The following is a 13876-nucleotide window of genomic DNA, read 5'->3' on the forward strand; positions in this document are numbered from 1 at the left end:
AAATTCAGCAGCACCAATTTTTTAAACAGATGAAGCAGAACAAGCTACCAACTATAAAAACAAAGAAGTTATTTAGTGTCTCCTACCTATTGGAGGTGCTTGGTATCGATCCACTGTTTTTCTTTGTCTCAAATTATATGGTCTGTCATTTTCTTCTCCTTCTGCCTCTTCAACTTCTATATCTCCATCCTCCTCTTGAGATTCTAATTTCCCCACACACACAAGAGAAAAAAACAAAAGTTTTAATCCACAGGATTGGTCCGCTCTAGAACGCAATATTTATATTTCATTTTTTAAAATATATTTTTGTTGGTTTTTTAGAGAGGGGGGAGAGGGAGAGAAAAAGAGAAAAACATCAGTGTAAGAAATAGTGATTGACTGCCTCCTGCTCACACCCCAAATGGGGATCAAGCCTGAAATCTGGGCACATGCTCTGACCAGGAATCGAGCAGGTTTCATGAGCCAGTAACTTTCAATCAACTGTGCTGCACCAGCCAGGAATTACATTTTTTAAAAATATATTGTTGTTGATTTCAGAGAGGAAGGAAGAGGGAGTTACTTTGTAGTTTATCGAGCACTTTCAATTAAAAACATCAATGATGAGAATCATGGATCAGCTGCCTCCTGCACACCCTACACTGGGGGAATCAAGCCTGCAACTGCATGCACCCTGACCCAGAATCGAACTATGACCTACTGGTTCATAGGTCAATGCTCAATCACTGAGCAACACAGGCCTAGCAGGGGCTACATTTTATCTTTTACTTTGCACAGGTGACACTTAAAAGTATCAGTTCTGTCCCTAGCTGGTTTGGCTTAGTGGATAGAACGTTGGCCTGCGACTGACAGGTCCGGGTTCAATTCTGGTCAAGGGCACATGCTTGGGTTGTGGGCTTGATTCCTAGTAGGGGGTGTGAAGGAGGCAGTTGATCAATTATTCTCTCTCATCACTGATGTTTCTCTCTCTCTCTCCCTCTCTCTTCCTCTCTGAAATCAACAAAAATAAATAAATAAATAAATAAATAAATAAATAAATAAATAAATAATAAATTGATTTAAAATAAAAATAAAATAAATAAAAGTATCAATTCTGTATCATAGAGCATAAATCAATAGCCCTAGCAGGTTTGGCCCAGTGGGTAGAGCAACAACCTGCAGACCAAAGGTTCAATTCCAATCAAGGGCCAAGTACCTCGGCTGCAGATTCCTCCCCGGCCAAACCCTGGTCAGGGCTCGTGCAGGAGGCAACCAACCAATGGGTTTCTTTCACATCCATGTTTCTCTCTGCTTTTCCCTCTCTCTTCCACTCTCCCTCAAAATCAATGGAAGAATATCCTCAGGTGATATTCTTTTCTACAAATAAATGCCTTTCCTACAAATAAATAATCAATATAGTTACCTGCTAAATAAGTCAATATGATCATATTTGATCTCTTGATTTGCTTATGATTCAGCATTTTACTATAGCAAACTTCATTCAATGTCCAATTATGTAACCTCTGGATTAGGTTAGTATTCAAATACTACTTGGTAGTTCAAAAAATATGTTTACAAGACAATTATTAATGTTACAGCAAAAGCAATTATTGTTGGCAGTGTAACAGTTTGTGAGGCCTGTTGACAACAGGTAAGGATTAATTATACTTGGTAAGAAAATGCAGTAGGTATTGGGAGGGACCATGAAACAGGCTTCTAGGGTATTGATAATACTATAGGTTATTTGTTGACATTAGTGATTGTTTTATGATAATTCACCTAACTATAAATGTAAAAAACTAAATTAAAATATACACAAACACAAAAGTTTGTTTTTTTAAATTGTTTTAAAAACTTTTTGGCTAACAGCCAAGTCCAGAGCAACTAGGTCGGGAGCGGCAGTGACCAGACCCGGAGCAGCTGGTTGTGGAACGAACCAGAGCAACAGAGGCCAGGCCCGGAGCAGCCAGGCCCGAAACAGCTTGCTCCTCGCCTGTACCTGCCCACGGCTGCCTCTCAGACATGGCTGGAAACTTTTGCGGGAACTTGAGGGTCTGCTGAATCAAGTGATGAAGGCTTAGATCTGGATGTGTTGAGTTAGTATAGCGCTGGGGTGTTGATCTGTGAGTGCCTTGGGTGGGGCCTGGATGAGGCTGGTTGACCTATTTGAAAATGTCTTCTGTGTGAAGTGTATCATTGGGCATGTGGAGGTATTATTGATATGAGAAAATGCTAAGTAACAGATTTACTATCTGAAAAGAGATTTACTATCGGGGAAAGGGAGGGAGGAAGAGACTGAACATAAACTGTGCACCTATGGATGAGGACAATGGGGGATGGGGAGGGGGCAGAGGGTGGGGTGGGAACCTGGTGGAGGGAGGAAGAAATGAGGAACCTTTGTAATAATATGAACAATAAAGATTGATTTAAAAAAAAACAAAAAACAAAAAACAAAAAAAATAAAAATAAAAAAAAAATAAAAAAATAAAAATAAAAACTTTTTGGCTATAGCTAAGATGTGGCATCTATTTACAGTTTGAAATAAAAATCTAATGAAAATTTATAGGCTTATGGTCCTTAAGTACAATATACTTTAGGATTAAGTTTTTAACCACAAGAACTGCCAATACAATACAATCATATTAAGGCACAGGAAAAATTTTTAATTGCCAGTGATGCTGAGTGAAATAGGAGACAAAAAATGAAAAGGACTTTACATTTTACTGGTAACATCTGAAAGCTTATTCTAAGTTTTTAAATTTTTTATTATTAGGGAAAAGAGAAAATCAGCAAATAAAATATAACTTATCTAAATAATACTATTAATTACTTATGCCAAATTACATTTCCAAAACCTTAAAAAATTAAAAAAAAAAACACGCCTATACAATAATACTATTTACTATGGGAGGAAATGCTGTATGTGTCCAATCTACTTTGAAAACTCCACAAAGATGTTCAGTTAATAAAAAGGCAAAAACCATATTATAAATCTGTCTCACCTACATATACTGCTTTTCTCCAAAACAAAGCAATATAGAGGTGCTAGCTGTAACAATATTTGCTCAATAAAGTACCTTCATTAGAAATATCAGTTCTTCATAACTTGCTAGTATATTAATTACAGAATAAAAGTAATAAACCTATTCTTCTAAGCTATACAAACCATGGGAACAAGTAAAACTGTCTAGTAAAATACAAGTACCCTGTATTTACAATACACCAAATCATCTGAAAATCCAATTCAATACAATAAAGAAGATGAACTCCCAAAGAATTAATTCCTATAGATGTGCTAGTCATTAATTTATAATCCTTGGGGCAAACGTACTTTCATCATGTTCCAGCTTCAGCTGTACAATTTGGGGTTCTACAGTTCAGAACCTAGACATGCCTCAGAAAAAAACAGTAGTAAACTAGTATACTCCTCAGTCCGTAACTAAATTTGGGGCCCAAATACAGTAATTAGAGATTTAGAGACTATGGACAGAAAGTGATTCTGTTTAGAGGCTTCTGATTGGAAGGTATCTAAATATAAAAAAAGGCCTGACCTAGCAAGCAAATCAGCTCATGGCAAATGTAAATTAGGTCATTAAGGACTATCAATAGCTACAAATTAGATACATTACAACAATGTAGAGAGTATAGTAAAGGCATTTTTCCAATGCAGAAAATAAAAACTCAGAATGCCAGTTGAATAAAAATTACTTCAAATTATACAAAATATAGACCCCTACAACCAAAATTCACCTAATTGGCAATATTACATGTTACTTGAATATTTTTTTCTTTTTCTTTTTTTCTTTTTTTTTTTTTAAACATATTTTATTGATTTTTTTACAGAGAGGAAGGAGGAGAGATAGAGAGCTAGAAACATCGATGAGAGAGAAACATCGACCAGCTGCCTCTTGCACACCCCCTACCGGGGATGTGCCCGCAACCAATGTACATGCCCTTGACCGGAATCAAACCTGGGACCTTTCAGTCCGCAGACCGACGCTCTACCACTGAGCCAAACCGGTTTCAGCTGAATATTTTTTTCTTCCACCTAAACTTTCTAGTATTTATTTCATAAAGTGTTATACAAACCTTCTTCTTCACCTTCAGTAGAGACTTCATGATGATTTTGAATCCCATAACTATTTCTTCTCAGTGACTTTCTTCGCCTTTTCACTCTTGAATACATATCCATGTTTTCCTTTTAAAGAAAGAAATCTGTCAAATATTAACATGGAATTTATTATTGGCAATAAATAGTATAATCCACTGGGACATGTCTACTCAACAAAATTCACTGAGCGCCTATTTACAAGGCACAGATTCATGAAAACAGCTTCCTGAATTCAATAAATTTAAAGGACAAAAAAATAAACAAATAAAACTTATAAAATATTTGAAAATTGTAAAATATAATGCCATGGAATATTGTCTCATGCAAGCAAATTACAAACTAGTAGGATGAAAATAAATCACAGGTAACTATAAAGGGAAGTAAACAAAGTTAAACACCATAAAGAAAGGTACAAAGTAGAATTCAAAGAGACAACATCTTCTTGATAAGGGCAGGGAAGCAAGGCAACATTTGAAATGAGCCTTGAAACAAGGAAGGATTACATCAGTCCCTAACCAGAAGGATTAAGAAAAGTAAGATAGATGAACAAGAATGACTTGTTTATATTTGGGCAATAGTATTGAGAAGATAAAAGTTGAAAACAAATTATGAAAGCCAAAATATTTTTAATTATTTCAGAACACATTAAAAAACCATTGAAGCCGAAACCGGTTTGGCTCAATGGGTAGAGCGTCGGCTTGGGAACTGAAAGGTCCCGGGTTTGATTCCGGTCAAGGGCATGTACCTTGGTTGTGGGCATATCCCCGGTGGGGGGTGTGCAAGAGGCAGCTGATCGATGACTCTCTCTCATTGATGTTTCTAACTCTCTATCTCTCTCTCTTTCTCTCTGTACAAAATCAATAAAATATATTTATTAAAAAAAAAAAAAAAAAAAACATTGAAGTTTCACATCAGAAAAGTAACAAAATCAGAACTGCATTTTCAGATGACTATTCTGGCAAAAGTAGAGAGCGGATGTTTAGGGGAATTGTGGCAAGTAGGGGATGGGATAAAAGAAGCAAGAAAGCAAAAAAGTCCCAAGCTAAAAATGAAGAAGGAGCAATTCTATTAATCCAAAGTCCAAATGCTGTTCACTCTCCCTTTTTATTCCTCAATATAAATAAAAATTGCAATGGTTGTTAAAGTATACTCACAAATTCTGTATCTGTCCACATTCGAAGTCGTTCCACTTCTCCTGATCGACGATTCCGTCTAATGTTAATGTTGTCCATTTCTTGCAGTACAGCTTCAGCAGTACTATAATCATAAAATAAAACTAGGGTTTAGACAATTGTGGGACCATACACTGAGTCATCCACATAAAAGAGATCTTCACCAAAGCATAACTAAATCATCTCTGATGGTATGTAACAGTACATCCCTCTTTGAACTGACATCCATCAGAAGATAATGCGCCCAAAAAAGATAAAACCAAAAGACCTTCTACTTTAATATACTTATTAAAGTAAAACTTACAAAATAGAAGATTTTTGTTTATAAGGCTCCAAATATTCAAATCCACAATGCCACTAAAAAATATTGACTACCAGATCCAAAGCACTGAAAAAAGTAACTAATTTAATCTTTTTATTTTATTCTATATAGAGAATAGGATTTGTAAAAAGTTTAAAGTTAATAAGGTAATAGATCAGGTCTTTCTAGAAATTAGAGAATACTGACACATCCACAAAATACATGCTGACATTAGAACATTTCACTTTTCAAACGTTATGTTTCCAGACACTGGTCTAAGTATTTAACAAAAGTACACTGAAACTAATACAAATAATACTGAGTGTAAACTGTAATAGAAAAATGTAAAAAAGAGCCGAAACCGGTTTGGCTCAGTGGATAGAGCGCTGGCCTGCGGACTGAAGGGTCCCTGGTTCGATTCCAGTCAAGGGCATGTACCTTGGTTGCGGGCACATCCCCAGTAGGGGGTGTGCAAGAGGCAGCTTATCGATGATTCTCTCTCATCGATATTTCTAACTCTCTATCCCTCTCCCTTCCTCTCTGTAAAAAAATCAATAAAATATATATTTTTTTAAAAAAGAAAAAAAAGAAAAATGTAAAAAATAGAAAAAAAATAACTAATACTCAAATTTGACATTACCACTACAGAATATAATTTCCTCTCCGATCAAATAGAGATTATACTGATCTCCCTTCTCCAGGCATTTGCCAGAATTAAGTATGATAACCTATTACCTGAGAAGAATAACGTTTCATCGTATGTTGATACCGAGCAATCAGCTAGGTTGGCTCACTAGCTACATTCCAAATACCCAGACTCAAAAGGACCTTCAATTCAAAATCTTAACTAAGCAAATTATATATTAATAATGGAACTTAATGATGTTTGAAAATTGTCAAAGATACAAATGTTAAATGAGAAAATACTAAGTGACTATAATACAGAATAAAATTATTTTATAGTATCTAATTATGAGCGAGCTTAAAAACGATGGGAAAATTTTTAACTATTACATAAATTGTATTAAATCTAGTAGACTGACTAGAAAATTACAATCACTGCTATCCACTGTTAATTCAAATTGTTATAATTTTATTTATTACTAAGTCAGTGCCTAAATTGTTTTTAAAACCTTAACTGTCTTAAAAATCAGCCAGTGTGGCTCAGTAGTTGAATGTTGACTTATAAACCAAGAGTTTAAATCAGGGTATATTCCCAGAATTCAGGCTCTATCCCCAGTGGGAGGTGTGCAGTAGGCAGCCGATTGACGATTCTCTCTCATCACTGATGTTCCAATCTCTTTCTCCCTCTCCCTTTCACTCTGAAATCAATTTTAAAAATTATTTTTTAATCCAATAATTAAAGGAAACTGCTTATTACATAAGCATTCATACCTATTTACTAGTTGGTCAAATAACAAACTCTGGTTCACGCTTTCAAATCTGTTTTTCCTGGAACGGCAACTTTTTCTGACTTCCATGTCACCATTCATACAAGAAAGGTCTCCATCCCCCTTCTTTTCCCCTCGAAGGGGATGGCTTCGAAGTGCTACAAAAAGAGAGAGGATTTTCATTTCAAAGCACAGAGTATAAAAGGGGGGGGGGGGGGAGAATCAAAACATTACTTTTAAAAGATCACAAGAATGCTATTTTAAACACTAAAAAGCATTCAATTTTATGGGACAAAAAAAAGTAAAAAATAAAAGATCACAAGAGGTTTAATATAACCTCTTAAATAGCTTTACTATCCAATAATCTAACACTTCTATAAATGTTTACACTGTGTCTTAATAATTTAAATTATTTCCTTCGTACGGATTTTTCAACACTTAACAATTACGTATGTATTTACTGTGACTGAAATCCAGTCAATATTACTGTATGCTGAGCATACTAGTAAATCAATCTATTCACCCACATTAAATGCTTTAGTTCTAACAACATTAAAAAATTTTCAATACTACCCAGTTTCATAATAGAATACTCACATAGACTACTATGTCCGTTTGATAACGTAGCACCAGGCTGAGAAGTTAACCTAGAACACAATTATATTTAATACGCAAACATATCAATATTTATTTAAAGAAGCAAGAAATGCAATACTGCTGGAATCATTTTAATTTTTAAAATGTCAGTAATATAATATTACTTTTTAAAGTGTAAAGAACTTTTTTACTCTAACATTGATAATATACCAATTAATAAAGTATACGGAGTCATTTCGTTACTTTAAGAACAGCTTTAATAATAGAATTTATTGCAGGGACCGGTTTGGCTCAATGGATAGAGCATCAGCTTGGGGACTGAAGGGTCCCGGGTTCGATTCCGGTCAAGGGCATGTACCTTGGTTGCGGGCATATCCCCAGTAGGGGATGTGCAAGAGGCAGCTGATCGATGACTCTCTCTCATCGATGTTTCTAACTCTCTATCTCTCTCCCTTCCTCTCTGTATAAAATCAATAAAATATATTTTTAAAAAATAAATAAATAATAGAATTTATTGTCTCTTCAACTGTAAATTAAAATCCAAATAAAAGGCTTAAGTCTAACATGTGCCATAAATTAACTGAGGCCATTAATAGCAATTGTCACACATTTACTATTGATTTGGTTTACAAAATAAAACTGAAGCAATAACAAATTTATTCAAACAATAATTTGTAAGGAAAAAACAATACTGAATACCAATACCATATAATAATTTATTAAAATATTTTATTACACATTCTAAACTGACAATAAAAATTAATTTCTCAAAACAGTCATTGTGTAATTCTCTCTCTTGGGTGGAGGAAGAAAAATGTTAAAGATACTTAAGTGGTCATCAAAACATAAAGACTTAAGAAAACAGTCATCATATACCTAACTATATGTAGAAAGCTCAAAAACTAAATTGTTACAAATAAAAGAGCTGTCAGTATAAAGTTATCAAAGTATTTTTTTAATCCAACAATAATTATTTTCAAAGGAAAAGAAATAAAAACAAAGGGAGGATATTTAGAAAATAGTTAATATATAGTATAACTATCTTCTACTATTTATGTGGTTTGCATAATTTTTTAACTAAAATATTCTCATGTTTCTAGTTACTCCGTAGCTCTTTGTGTTAAATCATAAATGTTAAGTGTTATAATTGTTAATCATAAATATCCCTGCCCAATAAAGGTCACAGCTAGGATATTAAAAGATATGAACAAAAACTCAAACTACTATCTGCCTTCTGACAGTCAAAACAAAAACAAAAACTCCAGCCCTCCTTTCCCCCAGAAAACACAAAATTCTATTTTTCTAATATACCTCTTATAAAGTATTTCATTTTTAGCACCTTTGTATACCAAGTACACAATTTTCCTGGCATATGAATCTGAGTATAAAGTAATGAAACTGATGTACTAACAAGACATTCTTTAGATTATACATGTGGAATTCTCTAGAATCAACCTCAAAATCCACTTAAAACCTTGTTTTTAAAGTTTAAAAAATTTAACTTTAAATTTAAATTTAAAAATTTTTTTTAATCTATTTTATTCATAAATATACTTTGGCTTTGAACCCAACATAACATTACCTCAACCTGATCAATTTAATCACAAATCTTGGCTCCAAATGAATTTTAGTTGCATGCAAAACTAAGCAGTTATCCCTTGGCCTGCAGACTGAAGGGTCATGGGTTCGATTCCCTGTCAAGGGCACGTGCCTGGGTTGCAGGCTCAAACCCCAGTTGGGCATGTGCAGGAGGCAGCCGATCAATGATCTCTCTCATCGTACATGTTTCTATCTCTCTCTCCCTCTTTCTTCCTGTCTGAAATCAATAAAAATATATTTTAGAAAAATTAAATGGTTAAATTATACACACCCTGGACAAATCCAGGCATCAGGCCAGTTTTGGCCGGATCCCCGCAGGCCAGGCTGAGGGATCCTACCGTGCCTCTAGTCTTTAATAATTTTATAAAGGGGACATTTACCTATTTTCAAATAAAAAAGTAATTCTAACCATATGTTCTTTCTTAAACTTTCAGGACTAGCCCAGCTGGCATGATTCAGTTGACTGAGTGTTGTCCCATGCACTAAGAGGTTGCCAGTTTGATTCCTGGTCAGGACACATATCCAGGTTGTGGGTTCAATCCCCAATAGGGGACATGCAGGAGACAGCTGATCAATGTTTCTATCTCTCTCTCCCTCCCTCCCTTTCTCTCTAAACTCAATAAAAACATATTTTAATTTTTTTTCAGGCCTATACATATATATATATATATATATATATATATATATATATATATATATATATATGCATATTTAAGACCTATCAAAATCCAACTGTTTTCGTAATAAGTTACTATTATATACTACAAAACATATATTTTATGGCATATTTAGAAAAAATATATATACAGAAATTATAAGGTAAATTTAATACAATTTCTAAGAAGTTTTAAATACTAGCAGCTTTACAATTTAAGAAAACTAACATTAACATCAACTCTAAATCACATCCAATCATTCTTCAAAAAATAATCGATGAGTTCTTGCTTCTCACCTGGCCTGTCCAGTTATGTTCCATTCCTCTCGCTGACCAGTACTTCGTGATTTTGATTTGTCTTTGCAAACAGAATCAGGTTGTTTCAAAGTGCGTTTGGCTGGAGGAGACACGTGGCTATCACTTAAACTACCATCAACTTCAGATTTCTGAAAGACAGTGAAAAATGCATTTACTATTACAGCACACAGAATTGTTAAATTGCATAAAGTACAGTATTCAATCAATAAATATTTACTAATGAATCACTCTACAAGTATAACAAAATGTAATAATCTGTAACTACAGAAACAAAAATTAGAGAAGTATGTTCAGTTGTTTATATTTTAAAGCAGTTTCAAGCCTACAGAAAAGATGTGTGTATATCATTTCATGATATGATTCCTCATTCTTCTCCTAAATACTCCATCATGTGCCTCCCAAAACAAGGACACTTTGTTACGTTAGCATCATACAACCCACCCAATCAGGAAATTAACACTAACATAACACAGAGCGAATCCAGACACATGAATTTTATCAAATGTCCCAACATGTCTCTCGTTCCCTTCTGGTTCAGGATCCTATCCAGGAATACATATTGTATTTAGTTATCAGATATCTGTCTCCTTCAATATGAAACAGTTCTTTAATCTTTCCCCATCTTTTATGACCTTGAGTGTAAAGAGTACAAAGCCTTTCATTCCCAAGGATGAACTTCAATCTGGGTCTATTTGATGTTCCTCATAACCAGATTCAGGCCATATTTTCTTGGAAAGAATATACAGAATTATATTGTGTATACTAATACTGTATCTACCCATCATTATCACCTTGATCAGCTGGTCAAGTTGGTGACCACCAGGTTTCTCCACTAGAAAGTCTTATTTTTCCCTTTGTATTTTATTAGAGTATGTGGAATTATTCCGATAATTCAGCAATATCCTGTTTTTCATCAATCCACCACCCACCAGCCTTAGCATCCATTGACTATTCTTGCCTTTATTCAATACATTGATGACAATGATTATCTAATCCCATCATTCCTTCTACATTTTTTTAGTTGGCATTCTTCTTTATAGAGCTTTCCCCTCCCCACTTTGCCAAATTCATTTACTCATGTATTTATATCAATAGGCACTGTGGAATCTATACTGAGTGGCCAGATTATTATGATCTCTGAACCCATAATAATCTGGCCACTCAATTTATATCTTATATAATAAAAGGCTAATATGCAAATTATCCCCTTGACCAGGAGTTCAACCAGTAGGCCGGCCAGCCAACCACCCATGTCCCCTAACCCTAGCCAGGCTGGCCAGACCCCACCCACGCACGAATTCATGCACCAGGCCTCTAATTACTCAATTTATAAAAGTTTTGGTCATTTGGAGCCCTTTTAAAGTGATTCCTGTATCCTTTTGACTTGTCCCCATCATTTTGAATATTTCCTTATTTCTGCCACAAAAGAAATATCTAATCTTGTACTTTCCTTTCATGACCCTAGAATTAGCTATTTCTGCAAGGAGCCCTGGTTCCTTTCAGTCAATGATGGTACCTAGAAACCAACATCTGAGCCACAGGTGCACTCTCTGTTACTGGGGGTTTCACTTCTACTGAGTCCTCTTAGCAGAGAGACTAAAAGATATACAAAAAAATGTACACACACGCACATCTATGCTTATTTATTTATCTGTGCATAAATAACAACAAATGTGTGTACACTAATGCTTCTAATTCCACACCTTTCCTTTTCTGTTTCTAAGCCCTTCTCAGAGAGAAACCTCATTTCCATTATCTTTAACACATATATTTATTTACTTATTTATTTTTAATATGTTTTTATTGATTTCAAAGAGAGGAAGGGAGAGGGAGAGAGAGATAGAAACATGGATGAGAAAGATCAATCAGCTGCCTCCTGCATGCCTCTACTGGGGATCAAGCCAAAATCCAGGCTTGTGCCCTCACCAGGAATCTAACCAACAACTTCCTGGTGCATGGGATGATGTTCAAAAAACTGAGCCACACTGGGCCAGGTCATGTATTTATTTTTATGTTCCCTTTCAATGTTTTGAAACCTCCATCTACCATACTTCCATTATTGCCTCCCCAGCTGCATGTGCTCAAACTACCAGAAAATCACTATCTGCACAGCAGCTCTCTTCACCAGGCCATTCCGTGGATACTAGGCAGATGGGAAAGAGAGTGGAGGGAAGGATCTTTCCTTTGGAGACAATTTAGTTCATATGCTAAAACTTTATCACTTGACATTTTAGATCAGTATTTCAAAGGAACATATGATCATTTTCAATATAGCACCATATAAAGATATGAGTTTGGTCTCCTTTTATGCTACAATTTTCTTTTTAAAATATATATAAAAACTATCCATTTCATAAATGCAGACTTCTATATCATACTATCCTAAAGCAAGACAACTATATTACTCAAATAATTAGTAAAAATACAGCCTCTAGCAAACAAACATAATACAATGTTTATTTAAAAGTACCCAACTACAGCCTATAGAATTAATTCACTTACTAAAAAATTTTTACAGAAAGACCAATTTATAATTCTGTGATTTAATACATTTATAATGATCTAGTTTTAAAGCCACAAGACCACACACTTCCTAAAAGGCACAAAGAGAAAAACTAAAAATTCAAATATCAGAGTATCTATTTAAGAATAATAAACATGTTAGTTGTGCCACATGCATCACAACCTATCAGTTAAGTTCCCAAGAAAAACTGGGTAGCTACTTCCAAACTATCCTCAATAGACTACATCTGTCACTCCAAATGTGCTCCACCCCAATCAGAAACCATTTTTGGCAAGATCCCCAGATGATGCTTCCCCACGTTAGGATTTGAAAAGCAGTGCTGTAACATATTCAACCAGCACGAGGTGAGGAAGCAATGCCATCTGCTCTGAGCTAAGGCATGTTTGTGAACACAAAAACTCATACCTATAAAACTACTTTACCAACTTAAGATATCCAAGCCAGCATTACTCCTTTTAATCAAATTCCACCACTTACTCTTTAAGATCCATCTCTACCCTGAAACTTATCTGAAGAATCTACTAATTGACCTTTCCCCTCTATTAGCTATAACTGTACAATACATTTTGGCAAATAATTATATTCAATTAGCATTATGTATTCAAAACTGATTCTAACAGCCCTGGCTGGTTTGGCTCAGTGGATAGAGGGTCCCAAAGGCATAAGCCTGGGTTTCGGGCTCGATCCCCAGTATGGGCGTGCAGGAGGCAGCTGATTAATGATCCTCTCTCATTGATGTTTCTAACTCTCCCTCTCCCTTCCTCTCTGAAACCAATAAAAATAGAATATAAGAAAAAAATTTTAACTGATACTAACAGCTTACCTGGTATTTAAGTGGTATTCAAGATCCAAGTCTTGAGATTCTAGCAAGATTTTAAGTTAATTTTTTTTTAAATTACTTTCCTCCCCTCCCCCCACCCAGGGGAGAGCAGGAATGCAGTCCCCCACTACTACAAATTATGCAATCGAGTCTCTCACATTCGGGGAAATCGCAGGGGTAGCACATCCAGAGTGCTATGGATAAGCTTCACCCTGGGAAAACCACCTTCATGATCATAGACGGTATCTCCCTTGCCAGTTAAGCATCCTATTTCTTTTTTCTTTTCTTTTTTAATATATTTTATTGATTTTTTTACAGAGAGGAAGGGAGAGGAATAGAGTTAAGAAACATCGATCAACTGCCCCCTGCACATCTCCTACTAGGGATGTGCCCGCAACCAAGGTACACGCCC

The 13876-nt window shown here is 35.1% G+C and overlaps 1 protein-coding gene across 3 annotated transcripts in view; it reads right to left on the minus strand.

Moving 5' to 3' along the window:
- The window catches only part of ATAD2B (ATPase family AAA domain containing 2B), a 101636-nt gene that overhangs the window by 74670 nt on the left and 13090 nt on the right, over positions 1 to 13876 (minus strand). For all 3 annotated transcript variants that reach the window (XM_084900581.1, XM_084900582.1, XM_084900580.1), the window contains exons 2-7: positions 10100 to 10248; positions 7549 to 7598; positions 6956 to 7109; positions 5242 to 5344; positions 4066 to 4174; positions 87 to 203 (exon numbers count right to left, since the gene is read on the minus strand). In XM_084900581.1, coding sequence (XP_084756707.1) covers positions 87 to 203; positions 4066 to 4174; positions 5242 to 5344; positions 6956 to 7109; positions 7549 to 7598; positions 10100 to 10248 — 682 coding nt within the window. The remainder of the gene's footprint in view (positions 1 to 86; positions 204 to 4065; positions 4175 to 5241; positions 5345 to 6955; positions 7110 to 7548; positions 7599 to 10099; positions 10249 to 13876) is intronic.

Source organism: Pipistrellus hanaki, assembly GCF_964339955.1.
Source record: "Pipistrellus hanaki genome assembly, chromosome: 12".
Lineage (NCBI taxonomy): Eukaryota > Metazoa > Chordata > Mammalia > Chiroptera > Vespertilionidae > Pipistrellus > Pipistrellus hanaki.